Source organism: Saccopteryx bilineata, chromosome 1, assembly GCF_036850765.1.
Source record: "Saccopteryx bilineata isolate mSacBil1 chromosome 1, mSacBil1_pri_phased_curated, whole genome shotgun sequence".
In the NCBI taxonomy this organism is placed as follows: Eukaryota; Metazoa; Chordata; class Mammalia; order Chiroptera; family Emballonuridae; genus Saccopteryx; species Saccopteryx bilineata.
In genome coordinates, this window is record NC_089490.1 from 402,897,756 (window position 1) to 402,923,609 (window position 25,854).

The window sequence follows — 25,854 nt, forward strand, 5'->3', positions numbered from 1 at the left end:
GCGCCTGCGCAGTGGAGCTCGGACGCTCTAGTTCTGAGCTTCTTTTGAGGGTCCCGGCAGTGCACGGCGATCCCATGGCGGAGTCGGAACCGCTCCTGAGCCGGGCCCGCGGCGGCAGTGGGCCCGACTGCCCGCCTGGCTTGCCCGCCTCCCGCAGTGTCCACGTCGGTCCTGGTAAGCGGCAGCCTGGGGAGGGGACCGGTCTGCGCGGGGTGGTTCGTGGGGGTCCCGCAGCCCTCGCCGTGTCGCTGCTGTCACGGAGGGCATGCCCCAGCTGGCCAGCCGAGATCCGAGGGGCCCGGGCAGCGCGGGGCACGAGGCCAGCCGCCTTCCGGAGGGCGAGGCGCTGTGCCCTGCGACCCCGGTCCTGGTGCGGAGTTGGGGACGCTGGCGGTGGCGGAGGCGGTCGGGTGCTGCGGAGCCGTGTCTTTCCCGGACCAGTCGGGCGGAGAGGGCATCGTGGTCCTCGCTTGGCTCCCCTGGTCCAACAGCCCGGGGTAGCCAGCCCTCTGCAGCTGCCTTCGGAGTGCCGGGGGTGGACCCAGACCATGTGCTTTCCGTGGACCTCCTTGGTGATTCCTAGGAGGCAGCAGCTCCATTTCCCCCCGGTTCTTACAGGGACTTGGGGTGGGGGGAAACTGCGGCACAGAGAGGATCGTTCCCTTACCCAAGGTCACACAGCCAAGAAGTGGCCCAGGTGGGATTCGAACCCACCGACAGTGAACTTGCGAGTACTTTTGCTCTACCTTCTCATTCCTGATCCCAGGAAGCTTCCCAGCGGCTGGTCCCCTTCAGCTTGGAGTGGGGGCAGGCCTCACGAGACTGGGCGGCTTCCTCCCTTTGCCCTCAGCATTTTCCTTCTGGCCTTCCTGTTTCCCCCGCAGAGAGATTGCTGAAGTTCAAGGAGGCAGGAGGTCTGGGAGGGTGGAGCCCATCCATCACCTGAAGAGCCTCAGCCTGGTGTTACAGTTGAGGAAACTGAGGCTCAGAGAGTCTCCGGGACCTATCCAAGGTCATAGCCCCGAGGTCCAGTGCTGTGCAGCTAGCCTCATGCAGGGTGCTCCTTTCCTCTGTCCGGGAGGGCTTGGCAGTGTGTGCCCACCCATGGAATATCACTGGTGGGTCTTGACAGGAGAGATGAGAACACTTAGAAGCCGAGGTGGTGGCCGGCCTGCCCATCTCAGAGATTGTCCCTGGAAAGTTCTTCATGTGCCAGGCCTCTTAAGGCTCTGGACAGGGACCCATGGTGGCATTCAGGGGTCACAGACGTTGTATCTGGAGGTCTGGATGCCTTTCTGTGCTGCCACTCCCTGGCAGTGACCTGGGCAGGTTGTCTAACTTCTCTGAGTCTCCATAAATGGGGCATAGTTACAGATGCTGCCCGGAGGGGCATTGAGTTTTCAGAGGGAATCCACGGAATGCCTACCACAGCACAGGGCCGGGCCAGCGTGGGAACGGCTACTGATGCCCGTTCGGGGAAGAGTCCCATGATCAGCGCAGGCCCCGGCAGATGAGACTGGCACTGTAGGGACAGGAGCCAGAGAGTGGGGCGGGCCTTTTGTACAGATGCTGCCGCCTCAGCACGGACTTCTGAGAATGTGAACAGCATCTCCCTGCCAGGCTGCCCGGGCGGCAGTGGGGACTGAGAATGGCTCATTCAGTCTCTGCCCAGCCCTCCTTGTGTGCGTGGCTCCCAGATGGGGCCCTGTGTTTGGGATTGCATGGTCCGCTGTCAGATTCTCCTGCCAGCCAGGGTGGGGCACGGCTGCTGCTGGGTGTCCTGCTGACCCCAGGGAACCCTGAGGTCGGGTCCTTCTGCCTCAGCCCCACCTAATGGGCCACCGCCACAGACTGACCGTAGTAGTGGTTTTTTTCTTCTCCTTGCTCTTACTGGTTATGAAAAAGTTGGGGAACCTGGGTTTGCTATGCTATAAAAGGGGCTTTTTAATAGTAACAGTAATAGCAAGTGTGATGGAGTTACCATACAGCAGCCTATTTAGTCTGCCCACTAGTCTTGTGGCAGAGGGTCTTCGAGGAACTGAGGCACAGAGCGGTTAAGGGGCTTGCCCAGGGTCACATGGGGAGCTGGTTAGGTTGTGCAGCCTGGAGCCTGGAGCAAGAGGGGGTTTTAGACCCGGATGTTGGTTGGGCGGGAAGACTGGTCCAAGGCCGGGGTGGGATGCCATATACAGGCCGCTGTTGTCCTCTGTCCTCTGTCCCACCCCGACATTCCTACTTGCTGTGGTCAGTGGGGGGCTGGGCGTGCTGACAGGCAGTTTCCCCCCAGGGCGATGAGCCCCTGGACCACCAAGGTGGAAGGCAGTGCTCCTGGGAGGGCTCACGCCCTGTGTAAGGGCTTGGGGGCCTTGGAGAGCTTGGCCTTCAAGGAGCCAAGTTCAGGATGAGTGACAGGGAGGGTACCGGGTGAGGAAGCAAGAGGAGAGGAGGCTGGTGGGCAGAGGTGGGCGCACAGAGTGCCAGGCCAGGGTGGAGCCTTTCTCCTGTAGCAGTGGGATCCCACGGACACTGTGGTATGCTTCTGAGGGTTTGTGACGGGATCCCTCTGGTTTCTGTTGGATTGGAAAGGGAGGCTGGTGTTGGAGGCTGCAGAGCAGGGTGGGATGGGCCTTCCTGAGGTTTGGTGCCCCAAGGGCCTGGTGAGCTCAAGTAGCCCTACCGGAATTTTACAAACCAACCACCGAAAGCCAGGTGAGAGTGTTGGATGAGCGCCAGATAGTTCCCGGGGTGCTCAATACCATTGGCCCGTGATGGCTTGCCTGGGACTAAGCCCCTTCAGCTGTACCCCAGTCCAGGGCCTGGAGCGAACCTGGGCCCCTGGCCACCTGTCTCTTCTTGTCTTGGAAGCTATATACCCTTTGATCTCTCCAGGCTGAGATTCCATTTCTTCCCACCTCCCCTCCGGGATTTGGTCACGTGGGGCCAGAGCACCGTGTGTACAACAAAAAGACCCTTTACCCATTCAGACGCTGCCCCACCCAGGGCACAGCGGGTGGGGGGTGGGGTGGTCTTGTGGGCGGGGGCAGGCATGCGGCAGGGTGAAAGGCTTCTCCTTCAGGCGCCTTGGAAAAGAACAGAGCCACGTTCTTCCCTTGGTCTCTGTCATCCTGCAGCGGTGAGTGCCATGTGAACACGCTGTCTTCACCCAGCATGTTGGGTCTTTCTGCCCCCAGGTGCCGTGGCCGGGCGAGATCTATGCTTTGACCAGGCTGTGGTCTTTATCGAGGACGGCCTCCAGGTGGGCAGCGCCTGCTCCCGGTGGGCCTGGGCTTGTTCGGGGCTGCGGGGCTGGGTGACGGCTGCCCTGCCCGGACGGCCCCTTTCCTCCTCGCCATTATGGGCCAAGGCTGAGGCTGGCAGACGGCGTGGTCATCGTGACCGATGACCGAGCTGAGTGCCGTCTCCTCCAGTCCTCCCGAAACGTGAGTGCTGGGGTCTCTTCTGAGTCCCCAGTCACTTGCTTTATCAATATGCTACCTACTGCACCCCAAGGTTCAGCCACCCCATCCCAGGTCCTGTCAGAGATGCCCCAGGATGACAAGACCAGCCCCTGCCTACAGGTGACATGCAGGCTGTCTTAGGGAAATAGAACTTGGAAGTGGGCGGTGCCCACGTGTAGAATAAGCAGGTGGCATCCTGGGAGTGACACGGCTGAAGCCAGGGAGAGGGCGTGGGCCCTGCCCAGAGGAGGCAGCCGGTGAGCACACAGAGGGCACAGCTGTGTGTTCAGAAAACGAGTGCCCTTCGTGGACCCCTGCCGGGGGGGGGGGTCTGGCTCTCGGGATGCTCTCCTCCCGGGCAAACCTTAAGCGTGGCACCGTGGGACAGGGCTGTGTCATGATGGAGCACCTTGCCCGCATGCTGAGCAGCAGCTCACCGGCAGCCCACAGCCTGTCTCCTTGCCACGGGCCGGCAGGCGGCTGGCTGCGCCTGAGGCCCCGGGGGGTTCCCCACTAAGGTTCCCCTTTGTGAACCGTTCCCTTCCAGTACCGCTCCATTCACCACCGCATGGACGCCAGGTCGATGTGGCTCTACCGACGGTACTACTCGCACGCGTGCCAGTGGTGAGGACGCGCACCTCCGGGTGGCGGGGTTCCCGGAGCCTGGCTGGTGGGGGCGGGGGGAGGCTGGCCTGGGTCCAGGTGGGCTCCCTGTCCCCATACTGGAGAAGGTCCCATCGCCCTCTTTCCTGGAAAGGAGCTGGCCCACGGACAGAAGGGCCTCTCTGGCGAGAGTTCCTTTCCAGAACACTCCGGTCACCCACGTCAGTGGAGTTTCGACTCGGTTAGCGTGACCAGACCACGCACGCTCGAGTGGCCGCGAGCAGGAAGTGCGGCTGCACCCTGGGGCCGAGGCGGCAGTCTGCTGCTCTCTGGGTGGGCTGCTCCGCCTGCTGACGGCTCTCTGGCCTGCAGGGTGACTGGTTCTTACGTCGGGACCTGTTTCCCATTCCCAGGATGCTGAGCTGCGTCATTTTCTTGATCCTGGCTCTGGCTTTCGTTGAGGCCCCTTCCTCGTTCACCAGCACCGCGGATGTCCGCTACCGCACGGCGCCCTGGGACCCGCCCTGCGGCCTGACGGAGAGCGTGGAGGTGCTCTGCCTGCTGGTCTTCGTGGCCGACCTCTCCGTGAAGGTGAGACGGGCGCCCGCCCAGTGCGGCTGCTGCTTCTCCGACTTGTTTTTGACGTCTCGGGAGCTGGCCGCGTTTTCTCCTGCCTGGCTCTCTGACCCGCTGGACGGAGGCCTGGGTTTCTTAGGGAATGCTGGGCCTTGAGGCAGAGACTGCGTCCCTCCCAGAGTGTAAACTGAGTCTGGGTGGGGCCGGCAAGGGCGCACAGCCTCAGAGGACCTCGGGAGAGGCTGAGGGTCGGACAGTGAGGAGACCCAGACCTGACAGCAGGGGACTGGTGGTCCGCCCCATGGCCCACCCTCCCGCCCGGAGGAGCTGGCTGAGGGTGGACAGGGGTCTGTTTCCCACACAGAGCTGCCATGCGTCCGGCTCTGGATTCTGTCTGTGACCCGCGTCCTTCCAGCAGCTGGTGCTGGGTCCTGCCCACTCAGAGCTGCTGAGCCGCGTGGGAGCCTCAGAGCCTGGAGACGCAGGGGCTGGGTCGTGCTGTGGGCCACGGCTCTGTCTGGGCTCCCAGTGTGGCCACTCCCTGCCCGCTGGGTCTGGGTCATGTGGTGCCTTTGGCTTGACTGGCAGTCCTGCTGTAGGAGGGGTGGGTCAGCCTTGGGGTGCTGACTGAGAGGGGCGTGGGTGTGGGTGTGGGTGTGTGTGTGTGACTGAAGGCCCCGGGCAGTTTCTTATTTCTTCTTTTCAGCCCATTCTGTGGTTCCAGGTCTTGGGGGGGGATTTTAAACTGGAACTGAAACTGGTGAGAAGTTCACATTAGCATGTTTAGAATGGTTGGTCTATTTGTCTGGGAAGTCTCAAAAGGTGAACAGAGAGCAGGGTTTTGTCTGCAAGCTGTGACCTCTGAAGGCGCCAGTGAAGGTAGGAAGTGGCAGTTTGGCGAGGACAGAGTCGGCGACAAGAGCCCACCCTCCCAGGCGACCTCGGCCTGGCGGCAAAGGCACATGCCCGCCCCCGTCAGCTCCGGTCTCTGCTTCCTGGTCCTTTCTGCAAGGAGGGCCGTGCCCCTGCGTGCTCCCGCACGAGCCGCATTGATGATTGGATGAGCAGAGCGCTGGGGAGGCGTCAGGGACGAGGAAGCAGCGCCCGGCTGTCAGGTGCCCGGCTCCAGGTCACTAGCTGCCTGAGCTCACTCTCGAGGCACGCGGAGACCACACTGCTCGCCGAGGTGCCCTGCGCTCTGACCGCTCGGCCTTGCCAGCCTTGCCGTGTGCACCGGCGGCCTTGTCTGGCCACTGGGCCGGTGTCTGCGTGGCCACTCGCCTACCGGCCCGCTCACCCGCTCACCCGCTGTCTCTCTTGCAGACCTACCTGGTTGGGTGGGCTCAGTTCCGGAAGAGCCTCTGGCTGCTGGCTTACCTCGTGGTGCTGGTCGCGTCTCTCATGGACTGGCTGGTGTCGCTGAGCCTCGTCTGTCAGGAGGTAGGTGGGGAGGTGGTTCCGAGGCGGAGCAGGGAGCTCCGGGCAGGCCGCAGGGAGCTCTGGGCTGGCTGCAGCGTCTGGCCGCCCAGGTGAATGGGGGACAGGGGTCCCAAGGCCGTGTACCCATCCCGCCCACCGGCCCACTCCGCCCGCCCTGCAGAGCCCATTGCGTAGGTGACCCTGAGGCCTGGAGCAGGCACTGGGACTTGGGAGCACATTCCAGGGCCCCCGATTCCTGCCTCACTCCTTCTCAGCCGAGTCCTCAACTTGGCTGGGTCCCTACGAAGGGCACCAGCCCGGGGCCTCCCCCTAGCCTCAACCCCCAGCTCTGTGGCCCCGACCTTAGAAACCCCACGTGAGCTGGTGGCCCCGGCCTCTCGGGCGCGGCACCTTCCTCCCCCCTCGGGGCCCCTGGAAGCACCCACTCCGATCTGGTCGAGCAGAGCTGGGAAAAGCTGGTTTGGGGACATCCTTATCCGTCAGGGCTGGTCAGGACACTGAAGCCCAGAGGCTCACCAGGTGCTATATGGAGGGACTGTAACAGAGGGACTTCAGCAGGTGTTGAGTAATGGAAGGGGCAACAGGGGGACCCAGCGGAACTCAGAGAGAGCTGCAGAAACGCCCCCCCTTCCTGGGCTCCTACAGTAGGACCTGCCCTCTGACCTCTGGGCAGGAGGGGGCACTGCCCGGCTGGGGCTGATGCGGCCGGCCTTGAGGCTCGATGAGATTGTTTCTGGGAGCACCAAGAGCAGGGGAGGCTGGCAGCCCCCGGCGCTGCAGGCACACAGGGGAAGTGAGAGGGCCCCAGTCCCCTCCTCCTGCCTGCCGCCCTCCGGTGCCCCACTGGCAGAGGGGAGGGGAGCAGCGGATGAAGGAGACAGGTCAGGGGCGGTCCCAGCATCTCACGTCCTCTCCTTCCCTGACTGGGTGCTGCCCTCCTTCCCACAAAGGAAGAGCCCCCCCCCCCCCAAGGCAATAGGGACCAGCGCAGCCTCTGCTGCTGGCTCTGTGTCTGACTAACGTCCTACTTTCCATCTTACCGGTCACTTGACATTCTGTTACTCTAAGCCTCGGTTGTGAGCCCCCCCCCCATCCTTATGAAATTAGCAGGAGGAAAGTTGGTTAATATATACAAACGTGTGTTTATGTTGCTGCTGGGTCCTAACTGAAATTCACAACTTCCTCCTGCTCCCCACGCCTGTGCTCCTGGCCTGTCGGGAGTCTTGTCCTAGTGGGGCACCCATACTCTCTCCTGAGGGGCCTGGGTCCTCGGTGGTCCCGCCTTTTGGATTACTGGATTTTTCTGGTAGTTTTTCCTGTTGGATGTGCCTGGGTAGGTCCCTGCCGGAGACGCCCCACCCTTGCCACTCTGCATGGTAGTGCCCCCATCCGTCCTTGGTCATTGGAACTGTCCCCCCTGCCGGCACCCAGCCCCTTGTCATGAACACTTTTGCTGTGTCCCTGGTGGACGCATCCCCTTAGAAACGGGCAGTTCCTGACCAGTGGCCCGGAGCTGTGGGCTGGGAGGGGAAGTGTTGTAACACAGGGCCGGCCGTGTGCAGGTGTGGGCGTTCTGGAGGGCCCCCCTGCACTGCTGGGCTGTCGGGGGACTGTGGGCGAGGGGTCGCGGTATGGCAAGCGAGTGCCGTGAGCTGTGCCCTGCCACGGCGTCGGTTCCGAGGCTCGGATGGTGGTCCTGGGAGAGGCCGCTGGGGCAGGGCCGATCAGTGGGAACTCTCCTGGGCGTTGGGGACCCTCGTGGAGGTCTGGGGGCCTCTGACCTGCTTGAGTCCAGTCTCACGTCCAGGTCTACCCAATGGACCCTCGTCCGCCCCCAGCTTGTGGCTGAGTGGGTCGGGTCACACGTGGGCTGCTGGTCACGCGATGGCCATGGTCCCGGCTCTGCTGTGGCTGCTTCCCACAGGAGACCAGTTGTCAGTAGGTTGTCGGTGGCTTTTCCCCGAAGCCCTGGGACCTGGGCTGCAGTTCTCAGGGTGGCCTTGCCAGGGCTCAGCAGGCACTGGGCTGGATCCTCCATGCGGGTGAGCCACGTGGTCGCACCCTCCCCCTTTGTAAGGCCTGCGTGTCCCTGCATCTGAGCCCCGCTGTGGCCCCAGTGCCGGGAAACCCTCGGGGGTTGGGTCACCGTGTCTGGGGAAGCGCCACTCTGGTCCGTGTCTGACCACAGCCACGGGTTTGAGGCCCTGGGGGGTACCGGTGGGACCATCTGCTCCTGCTTGGCCTGGAGGGCGGCTGAAGGACTCCTGAGCTGGGCCCTGGATGGGAGCTTGCAGGCCATGGCAGCGAGCAGATAGTGGGGGAGCGGGTGTCCATTACTGCTCTGTCCTAGCCTGGTGGTGCTGTGTCGGGCCCTGGGGCCCTTCTGCAGCGGAGGGGTGCAGCCCAGGGCGGGGCGGGGGGTCCTCGGGATGGGCCTTCTGTGGGCGTTCCGGAGGGCCGGCCGTGCGCAGGTGCGGCCGGGCCCCTGTGCCTACGGCCTCTCCTGACCGGGTGTGTAACGGATCTGGGAGTGCCCAGGGGAGGGGCCCAGGGAGTGCTTGAGGGGGTGGCTCGGACACCCCCGACGGCAGGGATGGGCGCAGCCAGCCAGCTGAGGTCACTGGTGGGCTGCGTGCTATTCCGGCGCAGGGTGAGGGGCGGCCCGGGGCGCGGCTGGAGTGGGTCTCCAGGCAGCCCTGCGCTCTTGGGCAAGGAGGTGACACGGTTGCCCATGTTCTAAGACCAGACGCCCCGTAGGATGTGAGTCCAGGGCTGAGAGCTTGGACTAGAGATTGAACTTGGGGGTCCAGAGCATGAGCGCGGTCCTGACAACCACAGGTCACCAGGGCGTGAGGCCAGAGCGCGGGGAGGCGGAGGCTCGGGTCGGGCGGGGAGGAGATGGCCACGGCGCTGGGTGGAGGGAGAGACGGTTGTCCGTGCCCAGTGCCAGGGGACCGAAGACATCGTGGGCTCTGAGGCCTGCAGGTCACCATGCGTGGGTAGAACGCCCTGGGCAGGAGGACTGACTGGCTGGGACAGGAGCAGGGACACGTGGGGTAAGGGAAGGGCGAGTGTCACTTTTGTGTGAGTGGAAGGTGTTGGAACTTGTGGTGTGTTGATCGTGAAAGAGGGAGGAAGGGTGTCAGAGGGAGCCCTTGGCAGGCTGGGGGTCCTGGGGGGTGGCGGGGGCTCAGGGCCCTTTGGTTCTGATGGGGGGGGGGTGAGAGGGCGTGTGTGCCTGTGTAGAATGTGTGTATGTCTTTGTGTGTAGAGCATTGCATGTGCGTGTGTGTGGAGGGTGTGTGTGTGTGCACACGAGGAGGGTGCAGACTTCCTGCACAGCCTGCTTCTCTGAGGGAGGGTGAGGCCAGAGCCAGAGAAGTGGGTGGGGGGAGGGAGGCTGCGGGGAGAGGGGCGTGGCATAGCCTCCCCGTGGCGGGAGACAGCCCCATGGCTGAGCCACAGGGAGGCAGCCTGCTCTGGGAGGGGCCTGGTATGTCTGCGGGTCCTGTATCCAGGGACAGTGAGGATGTCGTGAGTGTGAAGCCAGGGCCGTGACCAGGAGCCGGGGAGCAGCTGAGCCGTGTGCCCACCTCGGGTGGCAGGTGTGGGGGGCCTTCAGTGTCCCGTCTCTTCCAGCCCCTGCGCGTCCGCCGGCTCCTGCGGCCCTTCTTCCTGCTGCAGAACTCCTCCATGATGAAGAAGACGCTCAAGTGCATCCAGTGGTCGCTGCCGGAGATGGCCAGGTGGGCTCTGGGCCAGGCTCTCCTGCCGCTGTGGGGGCACCTGGGGCTCCCGGGCCTGGTCCGCGGTCAGGGGGGCCCCACTGGGTGCTTTGCCCCTCCGGCCCCTCCTCTGGCTGCTGTGGGTGGTCAGGCACCCTCGCTCCTGGTCCTGGCAGCCCTCGGCGGCCGGGCGCAGCCCAGACAGCTGCCGAGTCCTGCGGGTGCCCCCTCCCTCCGGCTCTTTCCGTTTCACCCTGGCTGTCCGCTCGCCCCCCAGCTCCCTCCCCAGTGGCTCATGTGGCTGACCCCTCACCGTCCAGCCCCGGGGGGGTGGAACTGGGCTTTCCCCTTCGAGTCCCTGGGGTCCCTTGGATCCCTGGGACATGCCCCTGGGCTGGGGATTGTCTCTGCCAAAGAAAGAGGCTCAGTGAGGGCAGGACCCCCTGGCTGGGCACACGGCAGGCTGTGCGGCAGAGGAAGGGCCCCCCAGGGCCGGTGTGGGGAGCTCCCTGGGCGGCCGGGTCCCGGAGCCCCAGCCTGTTCGGCACGTGGGCGTCTTCGCGGTGCTGAGTGCCGCTGTCCACCCTCCAGCGTCGTGCTGCTGCTGGTTCTCCACCTCTGCGTCTTCACCATGTTCGGGATGCTGCTCTTCACGGGCGAGAAGGTACCAGCCTGTCCGCCCTGCGCTGTCTGCTCGGCTCGGCCGAGCGGCTGGCCCTCTGTTAATCAGCCTCGTGGGAACTCACTGGGCAGTTGTTGGGGCAGCAGAGAGGGGGACCACCTGCCCTCCTCACGCCAGGGTCCAGGTGTCTTTCTTCAAATGGCCATGGCGTCCCACTGCTCCCGTGAGGGTGCGCGTCACCTGGGCCTCCCGGGCTCGTGGATTGCTCTGCCTCTGCCTGCCCCTCCCCCCTCCCCAATCACTGTCTGGCTTTGAGCTCAGAGCCTGCAGGGAAATGACAGGCAGACGCGAGGTGGGGTGGCTGAGCCCACCACAGTGGGTGGCCCTTGCCTGGTCCGGTGGGTCCGGACCGGGCGTTCTGCCGGCCTACGGCCTTAGATGGCGGGGAGACCCGTTGGGCTCCTCAGAGCGGCCACACCTGTTCTCAGCAGGACGATGGGCAGGACAGGGAGAGGCTGACCTACTTCCGCAACCTGCCCGAGTCGCTGACGTCGCTCCTGGTGCTGCTGACCACCGCCAACAACCCCGACGGTGCGTGAGCCCCGGGCCGGACCTGGGCTGGGGGTGGCGAGCGGGGCGGGGCCGGGAGCGTGGGTTATGCTGAGCCCACACAGCCCAGCAGGGTCTGAGGCCTCCACTTAGCAGCTGGACAAACTGGGTGACCTTGGGGTCCCTCCATCCTGCCCTTCCTTCCTTTATCGCACCCCCCTTTTTAAATTCATTGATTTTCGAGAGAAAGGAAGGGAGATAGAAACATCAGTCGGTTGTTCCACTTATTTATGCATGCATCGGTTGATTCTTGTGTGGGCCCTGACCAGGGATTGAACTTGCAGCCTTGGTGTATCTGGACGATGCTCTAACCCACTGAGCTACCCAGCCAGGGCCCTTTTTCCTTCGTAACTACCGTCCTTTCTTCTTCCCTTTTTCTCTTACTTTCTCGCTCCTTCCTTTTTCCTCTGTTCCCTCTGTCTCCTCTTTCCCCTTCTCTCCTGACTCCTCTGAGGAGCTAAACATGAACAGTGTTCTTTAAGAGGTGACAAGAGGACTGTGTGCAGGGGGTTCCCCCGGTGGCCTCCTGTGAGGCCCGACCGTGTCCCCAGCTGTGGGGTATGGCTCAGCAGCAGTGTGTATGAGGCACTGGGGTCCTGGGTGGCCATGACGCTCGCTTGGGTGGCTGATGGGGCCTCCGTCTGCTTGGGCAGGGGGGTGGCCAGGATGGGCCCATAGTCCTCTAAGGCTTCTGTGTGGCCCGGCCGCTGGGCTGGTGTTTTTCATCTTTGGGCTCAGGATGGTCACTGGCCACAGAGACCTTCCCTGGAGGGCAACCCTTGGCTTCCACGCCCAGAGCTATGCAGCGGGACCCTGAGCACTGTCCCCTCGATCCCGAGAGTCCCGGCGAGTCACTCTGTGGGGAGTGGTCGCAGGGAGGGAGGCAGATGCCAGCTCAGCGTCAGGGGTGAGCGCCCAGAAAGGTGGTGAGCTCCCCAGGACCAGGGCTATGCGAGCAGAGAGGCATGAGGCTGGGGTTGGGACCGGGCGGCCTCCCAGCTGCGGAGAAGGCAAAGGGTGTTGGTCACGCAGGAGTGGGACCAGCGCTGAGGCTGTAAACGTGCTTCCGTCTCCCCGATTCCTTTCTCAGTGATGGTTCCGGCGTATTCCAAGAACCGGGCCTACGCCATCTTCTTCATCCTTTTCACCCTGATAGGTGAGTCCAGGCGGCTCTGTGGGGGTCCCTCGGGGTCAGATTCTGTCCCTGTGGCAGGATCGCGAATGCTCAGGGACCCTGTGACTGTGACCTTACTGTGGTCCACTCCATGGTTTGCAGTCTGTGACCCCTGATGACCTCTGTCCTCAGCGGCCTCGGCTGGGCAGGCCTGGCGGAACTGGCGTGTGTAGACGAGGACAGGGAGCCGGGGTGAGGGACGCGCCCAGGTCCCACGCCCTGCTCCGGGATGTCGCCCGCCCTTGTTGCTAGCACCCCCCGGGTCTGCTGTGTCTGTGTGACCCTCTGTGCTCTGGGCCCGGGCCCTGGCCCTAGGTGTCCGAAGCTGTGGCTCCCCACTGACCGCGGTGGCTTTTTCTTCTTGAAGGAAGCTTGTTTTTGATGAACCTGCTGACAGCCATCATCTACAATCAGTTCCGGGGCTACTTGCTGGTGAGCCAAGTGGCCGTCACTGGAGGCCCCAGGGCGTGACCAGAGCTGAGGAGTCTGGCTGGGAGGGCTGTGGCCGGTCAGGCGTCCGGGGTGGGGTGGGTGGGGTCCACAGTGATCTCTGCACTGCCCTCTGGCTCCCTCTTGTGGATGTGCGGGGGGCTGTGTCACATCCTGCTCCCCACCTGTCAGAGACGGTCCCCAGGGCCACGCAGGGGTTCCTTCCCTGGCCACCCTTCCTTCAAACGGACCCCACACCTTCTGCGTGGGAGAGCTGGCACCCCGAGGACACTGAGAGGGAACGCAGGCCCCGGCAAGGGGCGCGGCCGGTGGCTGTCGAGCTCCTTCCTGCAGAAACCGTCCTGGGAGTCTGTGACCCTTCCTCTGACGCCCGACGCCAGGGCGGGGGGCTGCTCCCGGGCTGGGGGTGGGCCGGGCCGCTCAGAGGCACCCTCCTTGCAGAAATCAGTGCAGGCCTCTCTGTTCCGGAAGCGGCTGGGGATCCGGGCCGCCTACGAGATCCTGTACACAGCGGGAGAGGGGGAGGCCCACGTGCGGGGGTGAGTGCCGGGGCTCCGGGACCCCCTTTCCCTGGGTCAGTGCCGCTGCCAGCTGGGGGGTGGGCCGTGGTGGTCATCAGGTGCTTGGGAAGGGCCACTATGCCGTCACGAGCTGGTGCGTCCCCTGCTCCTGTCGTTCCTGGACCTGAGTTAACGCCTTTGTCCGTGTGGCCCCTGTGGCCCTGGGCTGTGAGGGGTTCGGCGGCTCTGCCTGTTCACCCACCAGCACCCTCCTCTTTCCTCGCCCTTAAATCGGGTGTCGGGAACAGAGGGACCCGGCCACGTCTCCACTTGGCCCCTGGTCTGGGGGGGTGTCCGTGTGGAAGGCTCCAGCCCTGGCTGGGCGTGGCAACGGTGGTCTCGGATGTTAGACGGCGGGGTGGTGTGAGGCGCCTGTGGTCAGCTCCTCCTGTGGAGGCCCTTGTCACCGTCCAGGGCCGTGCAGTTCAGGACAGAGGTCGGGGTGACCGCGGGCACTGAGGTGGAAGGCTTGTCACTGGGGTGTGGGTGATTTTTCCCCACAGAGTTGGGGTGAAGGCCCAGGACCTCCTGCAGGTGCTTCAGAAGGTCCAGGTGGACAGTCCCCACAAGCAGGCCATCATGGAGGTATCAGTCCCCAGCCTCCCCAACCTCCCCAGTTCCCTGGCCTCCCCGGCCTCCCCGGTCTCCCAGTCTCCCCGTCTCCCCGCCTCCCTGGTCTCCCTGCCTCCCCGGCCTTCCCGCCTCCCCGGCCTCCCCATCTCCCCGCCTCCCCGGTCTCCCGGCCTCCCCGGTCTCCCCGGCCTCCCGGTCTCCCCAGCCTTCCCGCCTCCCCGGCCTCCCCGGTCTCCCCGCCTCCCCGGCCTCCCCGGCCTCCCGGTCTCCCCGGCCTCCCGGCCTCCCCGGTCTCCCGGCCTCCCCGATGTCCCGGCCTCCCGGCCTCCCCAGTCTCCCGGCCTCCCCGCCTCCCCGGCCTCCCCGGCCTCCCGGCCTCCCCGATGTCCGGCCTGTGCTGCTGGCCTCCTCTGGTCACTTGAGAGCAGCTGGGGCTGGGCCAGTCCGGGTGGAGCTGGGGCGGCCCACCCTCTGGCTCTGGGCTCTTCCTGTCCTCGGCCCTGGCTGGCCCCGCTGACCTGTGCCTCTGCTCTGCAGAAGGTGTGCTCCTATGGTGGTGGCCTGCTGTCAGCTGACGAGTTTCAGAAACTCTTCAATGAGTTTGACAAAACCGTGCCAAAAGAGGTAACTGCAGCCAGACAAGCATCCCCCCTCTGGGGCCGGGGCTCCCCAGGGTCAGCGGGGGAGTTGGCAGTGTCCGTGGGTGTCAGCCACCTGGGTGACTTAGGGACCAGTGCCAGGACAGGCCTGCCCAGGGATTCCGGCCCCGAGGATGGCCTGTGGGGACGGAGGGGGTTGGCTGTTGGAAACTGGGTGGGTTTGACTGACCCTGTGAAATCCACAGAGGAGCCTTCCAAGCGGCTTTCTCTGTCTCCCTGACAAACTCTTGCCTTCTCCTGAGTCCCTCCCCGGGAGGTCCCTGAGTTTGTCCCCAGCCTTGCTCTTCTGTCCTGACACTGATCTGTAAAGTCACCAGGTGGATCTCGGCATGCAGCTCGCACTGTGCAGAAGGCCCACGGCCTCTGTCTCATGTCGTGGTTTTCTGGAGGGGTGGCGGAGGTGCTGGGAGACAGCTGAGGGTCACAGGCCGTGTGGGGGCAGGGGAGGGGGCTGCTGTTCCCGCTGCTCGGTCTTGAGAGAAGGGATGAGGGCGGAGGTGGAGTTCGCCACCTCCTGGCTGGACTCCTCACAGCTCGGCGTTCCTGACGAGCCAGCTCAGCTGCAGTAACACATGCCATGTCTGGGGTGGCTTCGCCAGCTGGATGTATTATCCCTCCGTCCTGGAGGCTGGAAGAAAGTCCGAGATTGGGGTGTCGGCCAGGCTGGCTCCTTTGGAGGCCTCTGTCCCGGGCGTGTAGATGGCCGTCCTCTCCCCGTGTCCCCAGGTGTGGTCCCCAGTGTGTCTGTGTACTGAGCTCTCCTTATGAGGACTCCAGTTCTTGGTGTGGTGACACCCTCCTCCCCCACGTGCGGATTGCAGGGGGCAGGCCGGCGCCGACCAGCGCGCCCTCCCGAGGCGTCTCTCCCGTGTCCTCCACCGAGGAAGCCTGAGTTGGGCTCACGGCGTGGTGGAGTGGGCGGTGTGTGTGTGGGGGCCTGGGGGCCGAGGGGCCGTAAGTGCCAGGTCGCATGGCCAGCGGGGGTCCCGCTCAGAGGAGCCACGCTGTTGGTCGCAGGCTCAGTGTCTGTGCCCTGCAGTTGCAGGCGTCTCTGTGAACCTGAGAAACACTCCGTTCTGACGTCGACACGCGGTGACATGACTTTCACTCTGCCGCAGTGTCTTCCGGGACTTTCCGTGTCCGTGAGGATGAAGTGTTCTCTCTCCGCCTCTCTGATACAGTGGCCGTGGGTCACGTTGGGCTGCTGAGCCCCTGAGGTGGGAGTGTGGTGAAGAGCACCAGGGTTTGACTTGGTGTGATGTAAATTAAATAGCCAGTGCAGTCAGTGGCCCTGCAGGGGACAGCCGGGTGTGGACACACTCATGCCATGTCACTGCTGTGTCCACGTCTCTCCGAGGCACGTTAGGGTGTCTCCCCTGTTTGCTGTCACGCTCGGAGCTGCAGTGATCGACCGGCGCCTCTCCTGAGGGTTTGGACGTCCGCGTTTATTGCACATCGTCCCCCATCCCTTCCTACTCCTGTCTACGGTGTCCTTGTGTCTGTGTCAGGCTTTCCTAGTTTCAGCATATTTTTTATCTGTATTTTTGCACACAACACTTTTTCTTTTGAGTGAGAGGAGGGAAGATAGGCAGACTCCTGAATGTGCCCTGACCGGGATCCACCCGGCAACCCCTATCTGGGGCTGCTGCTTGCAACTGAGCTACTTTTAGCACCTGAGGCAGAGGCCCCAAGGAGCCATCCTTAGTGCCCGGGGCTGATGTGCTTGAATCAATTGAGCCGTGGCTGTGGGAGGAGAGGAGAGAGAGAGAGAGGGAAGGGGTAGGGGTGGAGAAGCAGATGAGCACTTCTCCTGTGTGCCCTGAGTGGGAATCGAACCTGGGACTTCCACACACCACATCAATGCTCTACTGCTGAGCCAACCGGCCAGGGCCACGACACACTTTGCGCATTGTGGTAAATGCTTTGCGCACACTTCAGAGGACTGCGTGCTGTTCCCTCACGGTTTCCGTGCACTGTCGGGAGCCGTTCAGGTTACTTCTGCCCCGCTGGTGGTGCTGTAAGGACTGGGATGATGTCTCCGTGCGTGAAACCGTTTCTGGGTTTGAGGTGATTTCCTTGGGCCGGATAGACTGGGGTAGGAGCTCAGGAAGAGAAATGCTGAACCCCAGAGTAACAGGGTACGGGCCTTGCGGGGCTCCCAGTGGCGGCGGCCGCCGCTGGCCCCGTGTCTGAGCTGCGTTCTCTTCCCAGCACCCGCCGCAGCCCGAGTACCGGTCCCCGTTCCTGCGGACCGCCCAGTTCCTCTTTGGCCACCGCTACTTCGACTACCTGGGGAACTTCGTCGTCCTGGCGAACCTCGTGTCCATTTGTGTGAGTGTGGGCGGGTCCCTTGGCCGGGGGGGGTGGGTGGTGGTGGTGCCTGGTCTCCTGCCCGTCCTCCTGACCGTGGCCTTGTGAGCGGGCGCGGCGCTGGGCCGGGCTGGCGAGCCCCTTCCTCTCTGGCTCTGTAGGTGTTCCTGGTGGTGGATGCAGACATCCTGCCCCAGTACCGAGACGACTTCGTCCTGGGGGTGAGCTCTGGGACCGCCCAGCGGTCTGGCCTCTGCCGGGGTGACAGGAGACAAGCAGCCCTGGGTCTGCTGGGAGGCACGGCTCTTCTAGTGCCGAGCGACTCGTTCTCCCACTGGGACGGCGGGGGAGGGTCGTGGAGAGAAAGAGGCTGAGCGGCAGCATGTGGCTGGCGCGGGGCGGGGGGCAGGGAGGCCAGTGGCCCTGGGACTGAACGCCGGGCACCTGTCGGCCTCTTCCAGATCCTCAACTGCGTCTTCATCCTGTACTACCTGGCGGAGATGCTGCTCAAGGTGTTCGCGCTGGGCCTGCTGGGGTACCTGTCCTATCCCAGCAACCTGTTCGACGGCCTCCTCACCGTCATCCTGCTGGTAAGGTCTGGCACGGCCGGGCGCTGGCTCTCCAGTGGGTGGGGTCTGCACGGGCTTTGTACTGTGTCCACACCGGGCCGCCCCCGAGGACAGGGCCACAGAACCGGGGCTGCTGCCTCTAGGGACCAGGGGGCGGGCTCTCCCCAGCGAGCTGCGTGGGTGTGTGGGGGGGAGTGGGGGGGGGCACAGGCACCGGGGCTGCTGCCTCCAGGGACCAGGGGGCGGGCTCTCCCCAGCGAGCTGCGTGGGTGTGTGGGGGGGAGTGGGGGGGGGCACAGGCACCGGGGCTGCTGCCTCCAGGGGCCAGGGGGCGGGCTTTCCCCAGCGAGCTGCGTGGGTATGTGTGGGGGTGGGGGGGGCACAGGAACCGGGGCTGCTGCCTCCAGGGGCCAGGGGGCGGGCTCTCCCCAGCAAGCTGCGTGGGTGTGTGTGTGGGGGCGGGGGGGGGGGGGCACAGGAACCGGGGCTGCTGCCTGCAGGGGCCAGGGGGTGGGCTCTCCCCAGTGAGCTGCGTGGGTGTGTGTGTGTGGGGACGGGGGGCTACAGGAGTTCCTGCAGCACCTAAGCCTGGAGGGGTCGGAGCAGGGGGCCCCTTGATGGAACCTGCAGCCTCACTGGTCACCCCAGTCCCCGGCACAGCCTCCGATGCCACTAAGGACAGTGGGACCTTGACATGGTGGGGCGGGTCCTCAGGCACTAGGTGTCCTTGGGGTATGTCCCATATCCTCCTGAGAGCCAGCGGTGGGAACAAGGGGTCTCGCCGTGTGTCACGGCAGCGGTCTGGGTATGACACGTGTTCATGTTTGCTGACGAGATCCCTGGACCCTGTGGGACAGGAGCGAAGGTCATTCTTTTGGCCTGTTTTTGATCAAGTGGCTTCTCTCGCCTGGGACTCGGCCACCCCGGGCCGAGCACAGGCCCTGATTTCCGAGACCATAGTGTCTTTCTCAGCTACAGGAAGTCCCTACATTTGGAACCAACCCATGGTGGGGGGGGGGCCAAGGGCTGGCTCCGATCTCTCCCGAAACCCCCTTTGGAGGGAACACGCTCGCTGGGCTGACCAGGCTCTGTCCTTCACCCGGAAGCCGCTGGGGTTAGCCGTGCTGTAGCGGGGCCTTCTTTTCTTTTGTGATTCAAGGTTTTGGAGATCTCAACTCTGGCTGTGTACCGCTTCCCACACCGGGGCTGGTATGTGACTGAAGAACCCAGGGCGGCTGCAGCCACCCACACATGCCCGCGAGCGCCCCGGGGAAGGGTGTCCTGTGGCCGCCCGGCCGGCCTGCTCACTCGCTTGCTCGGGCTGCGGGGACTGCAGGGTGGAACGCCCGGTGGTTAAGGAAGGGGGCTGATCGGAGCTCTGCTGACCCCCCCCCCCCCGCCCCCCGGTCCCCCTGCCGGGCTCCTCTGGCTTCTAACTTGCCTTCAGAACACAGTTCCCAGAGCGGTGACGGGAGCTGTCAGGGTGTCCCAGTGGGCCCAGCCCCCAGCACTGGGCGTGAACCTGGCCCAGGTGGACTGGGTGCAACAGAAGGCCGCTGCCCGCGCTGGGTGACCCAAGGGCACTGGAAGTCCTGTGGCTGGGTCTGGGCACCCGTGTTGCGCCCGGTGAGGTGACGGGCCGGTCTCAGCTCGCCGCTCTCACGCCGCTGGTTGAGCCCCGGTTCAACCTCCTGGTGGTGGCCGCAGAGAGGGATGGACGTTGGGGCCGGGATCCCAGGACACCTTGCCGTGCAGCTCGTGGCCACCATCGGGTCGTGCTGCCCGGAACACGGCTGCCCCAGCTAGCATGCATGTGGCCTCGGGCCCTCCTGGCCCTGGTGGGTGGGCATCGCCGGTGGGTGCCTTCATCTTAGCTGGGCAGCTGGGACGGCTCCACTCAGGGAGAGGGGTGTGGGCTCACGCTGGTCGGGGTCAGCTCTGTGGGAGCCGTGGGCGGGGTTTATCTTGAGAGACAGGTGGGCCTGGCGCAGTGGTTGGTGGCCGAGGGGCTGGGGCCCGGCCTTAGGGGCGGTGAGGCTGCTGGCCACACGTCTGTGGGGCCAGCTCTCCTGTGTCTAAAGTGCACTTTCGTCTGGAAATTATGGCACTGACGTTCTAGCTGGGAATGGACTTACATTCAAATAGAAGTGAGGGCAGGGTGAGGCCACAAGGGACACCAAGGGGCTGGACAGGGACAGGACAGGGTTAGAGGGTGGGGGACGGGATAGGATTAGGGGAAGGAGTCAGGGAATAGGACATGTGGTTAAGGGTTGGGATGAGTTCGGGCTGGTGGGCAAGGGAGAGGGTCACGGGTCAGAAGACAGGGAGAGGAAGAGGTCAGGAGAAAGGGTCAGAGGGAGGGGTCAGGGAGTCGGATACGTAAATAGGGGCTGTAGGTTAGAGATGGGGTCAGGGGCCAAGCCTGCCTGATCTGCTGGGGCCTCCAGGGTCTGGAACGTCAGCGGTGTCCTGTGTAGATGGAGGGTCAGCTAGTCCCATGTCCCTGTGAGGGGCCGTGCTGTGTAAGGTGCCGTGACCAGTGCTGCCCCGGGGCGGCGAGTGCGGGCTCCAGGCTCTGACCTTCGGCCACCGCGGACGGAGGGCTTCGAGCCCGCGCTGGCTTCGGGCCGAGTTCCCGTCGGTCCCCTCGCTCTCTGCTTCCTTGCGCTAGCCTGTCTGTCTGTCTGTCTGTCGGCCACGTGGGTCCCGGCTTCTCGCTGCTGGCCTCCCCGGCCCCTCCCGACCGTGTCCTGTGTGTCTGTCCAGGAAGCCGGAGATGCAGGGCCTGCTGTCGCTGTGGGACATGCTCCGCCTGGTGAACATGCTCATTGTGTTCCGGTTCCTGCGCATCATCCCCAGCATGAAGGTCGGTGGCGTGCCGCCCGCCCTCGCCACCTGTGCTGCGCTCTGCCCACAGTGCTCCTCGTTCCAGGGCAGGGGAGAGCCGGGCGAGGGGCTCGGGCGCTGGGCCAGCACGGCGGGGCTGCTGCCAGGCCCTCGGCCAGCCGCAGGGGGAGCCTCGAGCTCCTCGGGGACCTGGCTGTGTGCGGACTGTGTGCTCCTGGTGCCCGCAGGCTCCAAAGGGCCCTTAGTGGCCACTGGTGACGAGGGGCAGAGGCGGGCTGGACGGCACTGCTCACTTCCTGGGCTGGTGCAGGAGGGGCTTGTGACTACCTCCGAGCTCGGTTCCTCGCGTGTGCCCGTTGGGGTGCCGTCACCCCTGGAGGGCGGTGGGAGGTGGTCGGGTCTCAGGCCAGCCCCTCCTGCATGGAGGCGGGCTTCATTTTCCTAAGAACTTTTTAGGAGAAAAGACCTGAGGACAGACCCTGGGCTGAGTGCAGGCCCTTCCCCGCACACACCCTCCTCCCTGCCAGGCTGTCGTCTGTCCCACCGGGGTCCCCCACGCACACCCTCCTCCCTGCCAGGCTGTCGTCTGTCCCACCGGGGTCCCCCACGCACACCCTCCTCCCTGCCAGGCTGTCGTCTGTCCCACTGGGGTCCCCCACGCACCCTCCTCCCTGCCAGGCTGTCGTCTGTCCCACCAGGGTCCCTGTGACCCAGCTCAGGCCCTGGGCGCAGCTGGGGGCTGTGCTGAAGCCTCGGAGCACGCCGCACACCTGCACCCGTGACCACACACAAGTGAACACTAGTCATACATGTGCACACAGTCTACCTAACCACACACATGTAACCACACACATAATAAGTCACATACATGCACACAACACAACCACCCACATATGAATACTCATGTAATAATGTGATCACACATCATCACAGACGTGATTATACATGTACACATCCAGCAGTTTGTATACACATGACCATAACACAATCATAGATAACGCACATACATGCAACCACATACATGCATGTACCCAATGCACACAGCTATGTACACAGGAAAGTTGCATGCACACACCCCACACATGCACACAAGCATATGCACACACATGCACACGTGTACATTCATATGCACAGTCCTGTGCGCGTATGCACACACACTGGCTTCCACCTGCTAGCATCACGTTATGACGTCCTGACAGACCCGGTGGTGTGTGAGGGGGCAGCCTGCACCCGGGGTTCCTGGCTGTGTTCTGAGGCCCCTTTCTCAGTCTCGGTCCCGAGGGGCTGACCTGGAAGCCCCCAGACCAGAGCAGCTGACCCAGACTCAGCAGGCGGGTGGGTGGTGGGCGTGTCCTGCACACGGGGCTTCCCCACAGGGACTTGGGACCCAGACCCTCCTACAGGCTGGGTGGGGGAGGGGAAGTGTCTGGGTGGGTGTGCGCGAGTGTGAGTGTGAAGGGGAGGCTGTGTGGTGTGTGTACAGCTGTGTGGGTTGGGGTTCACTCGCCTGCCTTCCCAGGGGAGGGTGGTGGGCAGGGGTGGTGCCCCTCAGCCGGACCGGAGGGACTCAGGGCTCTGCTCTCTTTCCGTCCTCAGCTGATGGCTGTGGTGGCCAGCACCATCCTGAGCCTGGTCAGAAACATGCGGGCTTTCGGCGGGATCCTGGTGGTGAGTCTGCCCTCCGGCGGGGTCCAGAGCGTGGGCGCTGAGTGGGCGCTGGCCGCTCTGGAGGGGGCGGGGCCTGTGAGGGCGGCCGCAGGGGTGCAGGTGTGAGAGGCATGGGCCAGGCCAGGAGGCCACAGCGTCCCCTCTGTGCCAGAGAGCCTTCGGTCACTTTCACATCCCTCCTGTTCCTGGGTTAAAAAAAAGTGTAGGAGACACCAGGGGCCCCAGGTGACGTGTTGGTCAGCTCTCTTCTTTCCAGGGGGGCTTTCAGGACCTCCCTCACAGAGAGGCGGTGCCCCCGCCCCAGGGGCACCCTGCCCTGGAGGTGCTGTGGGCTCAGCCCTGGCCCAGCCCGTCAGGGCCATGAGCGGGTGGGGGCCCTGGTGCTGCCCCAGGCACAAGGCCCAGTGGCCAGAGGCACGGTGACACAGGCAAGAGCTAGAGAGCTTTTGTCCTTTATTTTGAACAGCATCTTGGGGGGGTGGGGAGCCTCCTGGGAGGGGAGCCCCCTGCACTCTGTGTTGTGACTGGATGCTAGAAATTCAGCATTGCTGCTTCGGGTACTACCCCCCGCCCAAACACCCCTATTCGCACATCAGAGGAAACTGAGGCCCCGGGCTGGGTTAGCCTAGCCTGGGACCAACCCTTCACCAACCCCCCGGGACATGAGGGACAGGCCAGGGGCGACCGGCTCTCTTGGCTGCCCCCTGGTGGATGTGGGGAGCGTGGTGGGACTTCCTCCTGGAGAAGCCACCATCCCCACCCTTCCCTGGGACCGGCTTCTCGCCCTGTTGTTAGTGGGGTCCTCACCCCTGTCCCTGCCACACCTGTCCTGGAGGAGGGGCACGCAGCCTTGTCCTCCCCCTGGGCTCCAGTTTATCTTTGTCCCCCCTGTGGTGGCTCCTCTCCTCCTCTCCTCCAGCCTCTGGGGCAGGTCCAGGATGGGGTGCCTGGGAGCAGAGCCCCCGTGTTCCCAGTGTGTGTGGGGTATACAGTGCCCATGGTGGGGGGACCTGGCCAGGCTGGGGACCCTCCCAGGCCAGGCAGGCTCTCTGGTCCGTCTGCGGGCGGTGCTTAGCGGCTGACCCTTCCAGGTCGTGTACTATGTCTTCGCCATCGTGGGCATCAGCCTGTTCCGGGGCGCCATCGTGGCCCCTCCTGGAAACAGCAGGTGGGAGGGGTCACAGGTGCCAAAGGCACGCGGAGAGGGTGTGGGGGTGGTGCGGGGGTGGGAGCCTCAGCCGCTGTGCGGGTCCGCTTCCCGGGAGGGCCCCTCTTCCTTCTTTTCCTCCTTGCTCCCCGCCCGGCCCCCTTCTCCCACCCCGCCCCACGTCGGCCCTCGAGGCCAGGCCCTGTGCTGGGGGAGGGGGAGAGGGGGTGGGCAGTGGAGAGCTGACCGCAGCCCCGGAGCTCCAGGGGGCACCTCCCCGGCCACTCTCCTGTGCCCACAGCCCGGGCCTCCCCGTGGCCCTCTCAGAACCCCGGAGGTTGGGGGACATTTCTCCTCTTGCCCATTTCCCTGGGGCTGGGGGGGGGGGCTGAGAGGGCCGCACACTGTGCTCGTCCCGCCCGCTCTGACCGCTGGCCTGTCCCCAGCCTGGCCCCTGACAACGGCTCCGCCCCCTGCGGGAGCTACGAGCAGCTGGAGTACTACGCCAACAACTTCGATGACTTTGCGGTGAGCCCCGCCCCTGGGCCCCGCCCCCGGCCTTCCCTGCCTCCTGCCCCCCTGGATAATGTCCGCTGCCCACAGGCCGCCCTGGTCACGCTGTGGAATGTGATGGTGGTGAACAATTGGCAGGTGTTCCTGGAAGCCTATGGGCGCTACTCAGGCCCGTGAGTAAGCCGCCCCGCGCTCCCCGCCCCCCATTGTTGTGGGGGTGTGGGAGGGTGCGCTCCCTCCCCCCATCGTTGCTGTGGGGGGCGGTGGGAGGGGCAGAGGCCCTGGGGAACTCCGCAGTGTGGGGGCTCTTCTGAGGGGACTGGCCTAGGGTTGGGGGGACTGGCCTAGAGTTGGGGGTCAGGTGGGGGAGCTGAGTGGAGCTCAGCCAGGAGCTCAGGCCAGCCCAGGGGAGGGTCCTGGGTTCCAGCCCCAGCTCCGCCTCTCATCGGCGCTCCTGCCTGGAGACCTGTCCCAGACGCTCTGTGGCGGCCGTGTTCCTGGAACGATCTCACCGCGCTCACAGTGGGCCCTGGGCGGATCTCCTTGTCCTGTGCAGGTGGTCGAAGATCTATTTTGTGTTGTGGTGGCTGGTGTCCTCTGTCATCTGGGTCAACCTGTTTCTGGCTCTGATTCTGGAGGTACGGAGACCCCGGCCCGCCCGCCTGGACCTGGCTGGGAGTCCGGCTGGGCTGGGGTGGCCCTGAGCTCTGGCTCCGTCCTCCCGCGGGGCTCAGCGCAGCTCCCCTGGTTGCTGGGAGGGTCCTAGAACACCCCTGACTTCTGACCTGTGGGCGTTCTCGGTCCCGGGGCTGGGACCGGAGGAGGGTTGGGGAAGGGCTGTCGGAGTGCGGCTTGGGCATGTGGTTCCTGCAGGGGCTGGTGGCCTTGCTGGCTCTGGACAAGGGTGTCCAGGTGAGCTTCCCGCCTCCCGGCAGTGGATACCAGGCTGGGGTGGGGCGAGGCTGGTTTCCTGCAGGGCCGGCGCCCACGCCCACTGGCCTCCTTCTTCCCCTCCCACTCACCAGAACTTCCTTCACAAGTGGGACCGCCGAGGTCACGTGCAGGCGCTCCCTAGGAACCTGGAGACCACCCGGGAGTTAGCCACTATGGACTTCTTATTCAGGTGCGTGGGTAGGGGGAGCCTCCGTTTGACCCTTGGGTGAGGAGGGTGGGGTGGAGAGGCAGGAAGCTGGTCGCCAATGTCTTCTGTGACGGCGACACCCCCACATGCCCCGGGCCTTGGCCTCGCTCCTGCCGTGCTCGGACCTGGGGTTGGCATGAACTCCACCCTGTCCACGTTGATCATCACATTTGAGGAAACATCCTTCAGGGTCTGTTCGTCTCCAGGTGGGGATGTGGGCAGGTCGCCCGAGGAAACCGTCCTGTTTCTCTCTGTGGAAATTGTTCCTCCACTAGTGCACAAGGGTGACAGTCATCGTAGGGACAGCCCAGCTCCGGGTAGCCCGGTCTGCCTCGTGGGCTCTGGCTGCCCTGTCACCGCTGTGCTGTGTCCAGCGCCAGCGGCCCACCTGGGCTTTTAAGGGTGCACCCACACGTACCGAAGATGTGTCTGAGTGCCTAGTCATTGGTCCTAGCCACGCCCCTGTCTCCGAGGGTGTCCTGCACAGGGAACATGGACGTGGCTTCCCCAAGCTCCGCACGCTCGCTTCTCTGGAAGGGCCTGGCTTCCTGTCCACCCCGAACCCCATACACCTTCTCCCCACGTCTGCAGGGAGGTGCTGGAGGAGCCGACGGAGGAGGAGCTGATGGAGAAGCTGAAACACCACCACCACCTGCAGCTGTGCAGGTGACGTCCGGGGGCGCCTTCCTGGCTGCGGCTGTGGATGGCAAGGCCGCCCCGGGGACCGCGGCCCGGAGGAGACTCTGCCTGGGACAGAGCCATTCCGCCCACCCGAGGCTGCGACAGAACCCGGGTCCCCGCGCACTGCCGAGCGGAACCATCGGCAGTCTCTTCCTGAAGTGTCTCGGGACGGCTGGTGCTCCGGGCAGTGGTCACGCCACGCCACTTTCCTATGTGAGCTGCTTTTACTTGTCTTAAGTGCGGAAAGAGGGTGAGCCCACGGGGACCTTTAAGACGGTTCCGAAAAGCAGGAAGCAGCGGCCTCCCCTCGTGCCCTGTGATTTCCGTGGTGCCTTCGCTGCTGGCGGCTCATGGACCAGAGGCCCCTGTGGGGCCCGCAGAGGCCGGCCGGCAGCTCTCTGGGACGTTAGGTTTGGGATCGTGGTGGTCTCACATGACGTGGACCTCGACTATTTTATTATTGTGTGAATGTGATGGGCTGTGTTTCTTTATGGGTCAGAATGCTAATATCAATGAGTCTTTCAAAGAA

At 64.4% G+C, this 25,854-nt stretch overlaps 1 protein-coding gene across 2 annotated transcripts; it reads left to right on the top strand.

Annotated features, from left to right (window-relative positions):
• TPCN2 (two pore segment channel 2) lies at positions 1–25,854 on the top strand. 2 transcript variants are annotated; one of them, XM_066252267.1, is made up of 25 exons: positions 1–174; positions 3,192–3,256; positions 4,006–4,082; positions 4,475–4,652; positions 5,961–6,077; positions 9,717–9,823; positions 10,394–10,466; positions 10,913–11,015; positions 12,124–12,189; positions 12,575–12,639; positions 13,099–13,196; positions 13,721–13,802; positions 14,328–14,414; positions 16,661–16,780; positions 16,921–16,980; positions 17,221–17,349; positions 18,488–18,537; positions 20,095–20,194; positions 21,772–21,843; positions 22,935–23,011; positions 23,437–23,518; positions 23,594–23,676; positions 24,060–24,141; positions 24,529–24,626; positions 25,236–25,854. In XM_066252267.1, the coding sequence occupies exons 1-25, from the start codon at positions 75–77 to the stop codon at positions 25,312–25,314; spliced, it is 2,250 nt and encodes a 749-aa protein (XP_066108364.1). In that variant the 5' UTR covers positions 1–74; the 3' UTR covers positions 25,315–25,854. The 2 variants fall into 2 exon arrangements, with proteins under 2 accessions (XP_066108364.1, XP_066108365.1); XM_066252268.1 differs by having other exon boundaries at positions 10,916–11,015.

Coding starts and splice junctions, on each gene's coding strand:
- TPCN2 (XM_066252267.1), top strand. CDS start 75: ATGGCGGAGTCGGAACCGCTCCTGAGCCGGGCCCGCGGCGGCAGTGGG. Junction 9,824..10,393: donor TCGCTGCCGGAGATGGCCAG/GTGGGCTCTGGG, acceptor TCCACCCTCCAG/CGTCGTGCTGCTGCTGGTTC. Junction 14,415..16,660: donor ACAAAACCGTGCCAAAAGAG/GTAACTGCAGCC, acceptor TTCTCTTCCCAG/CACCCGCCGCAGCCCGAGTA.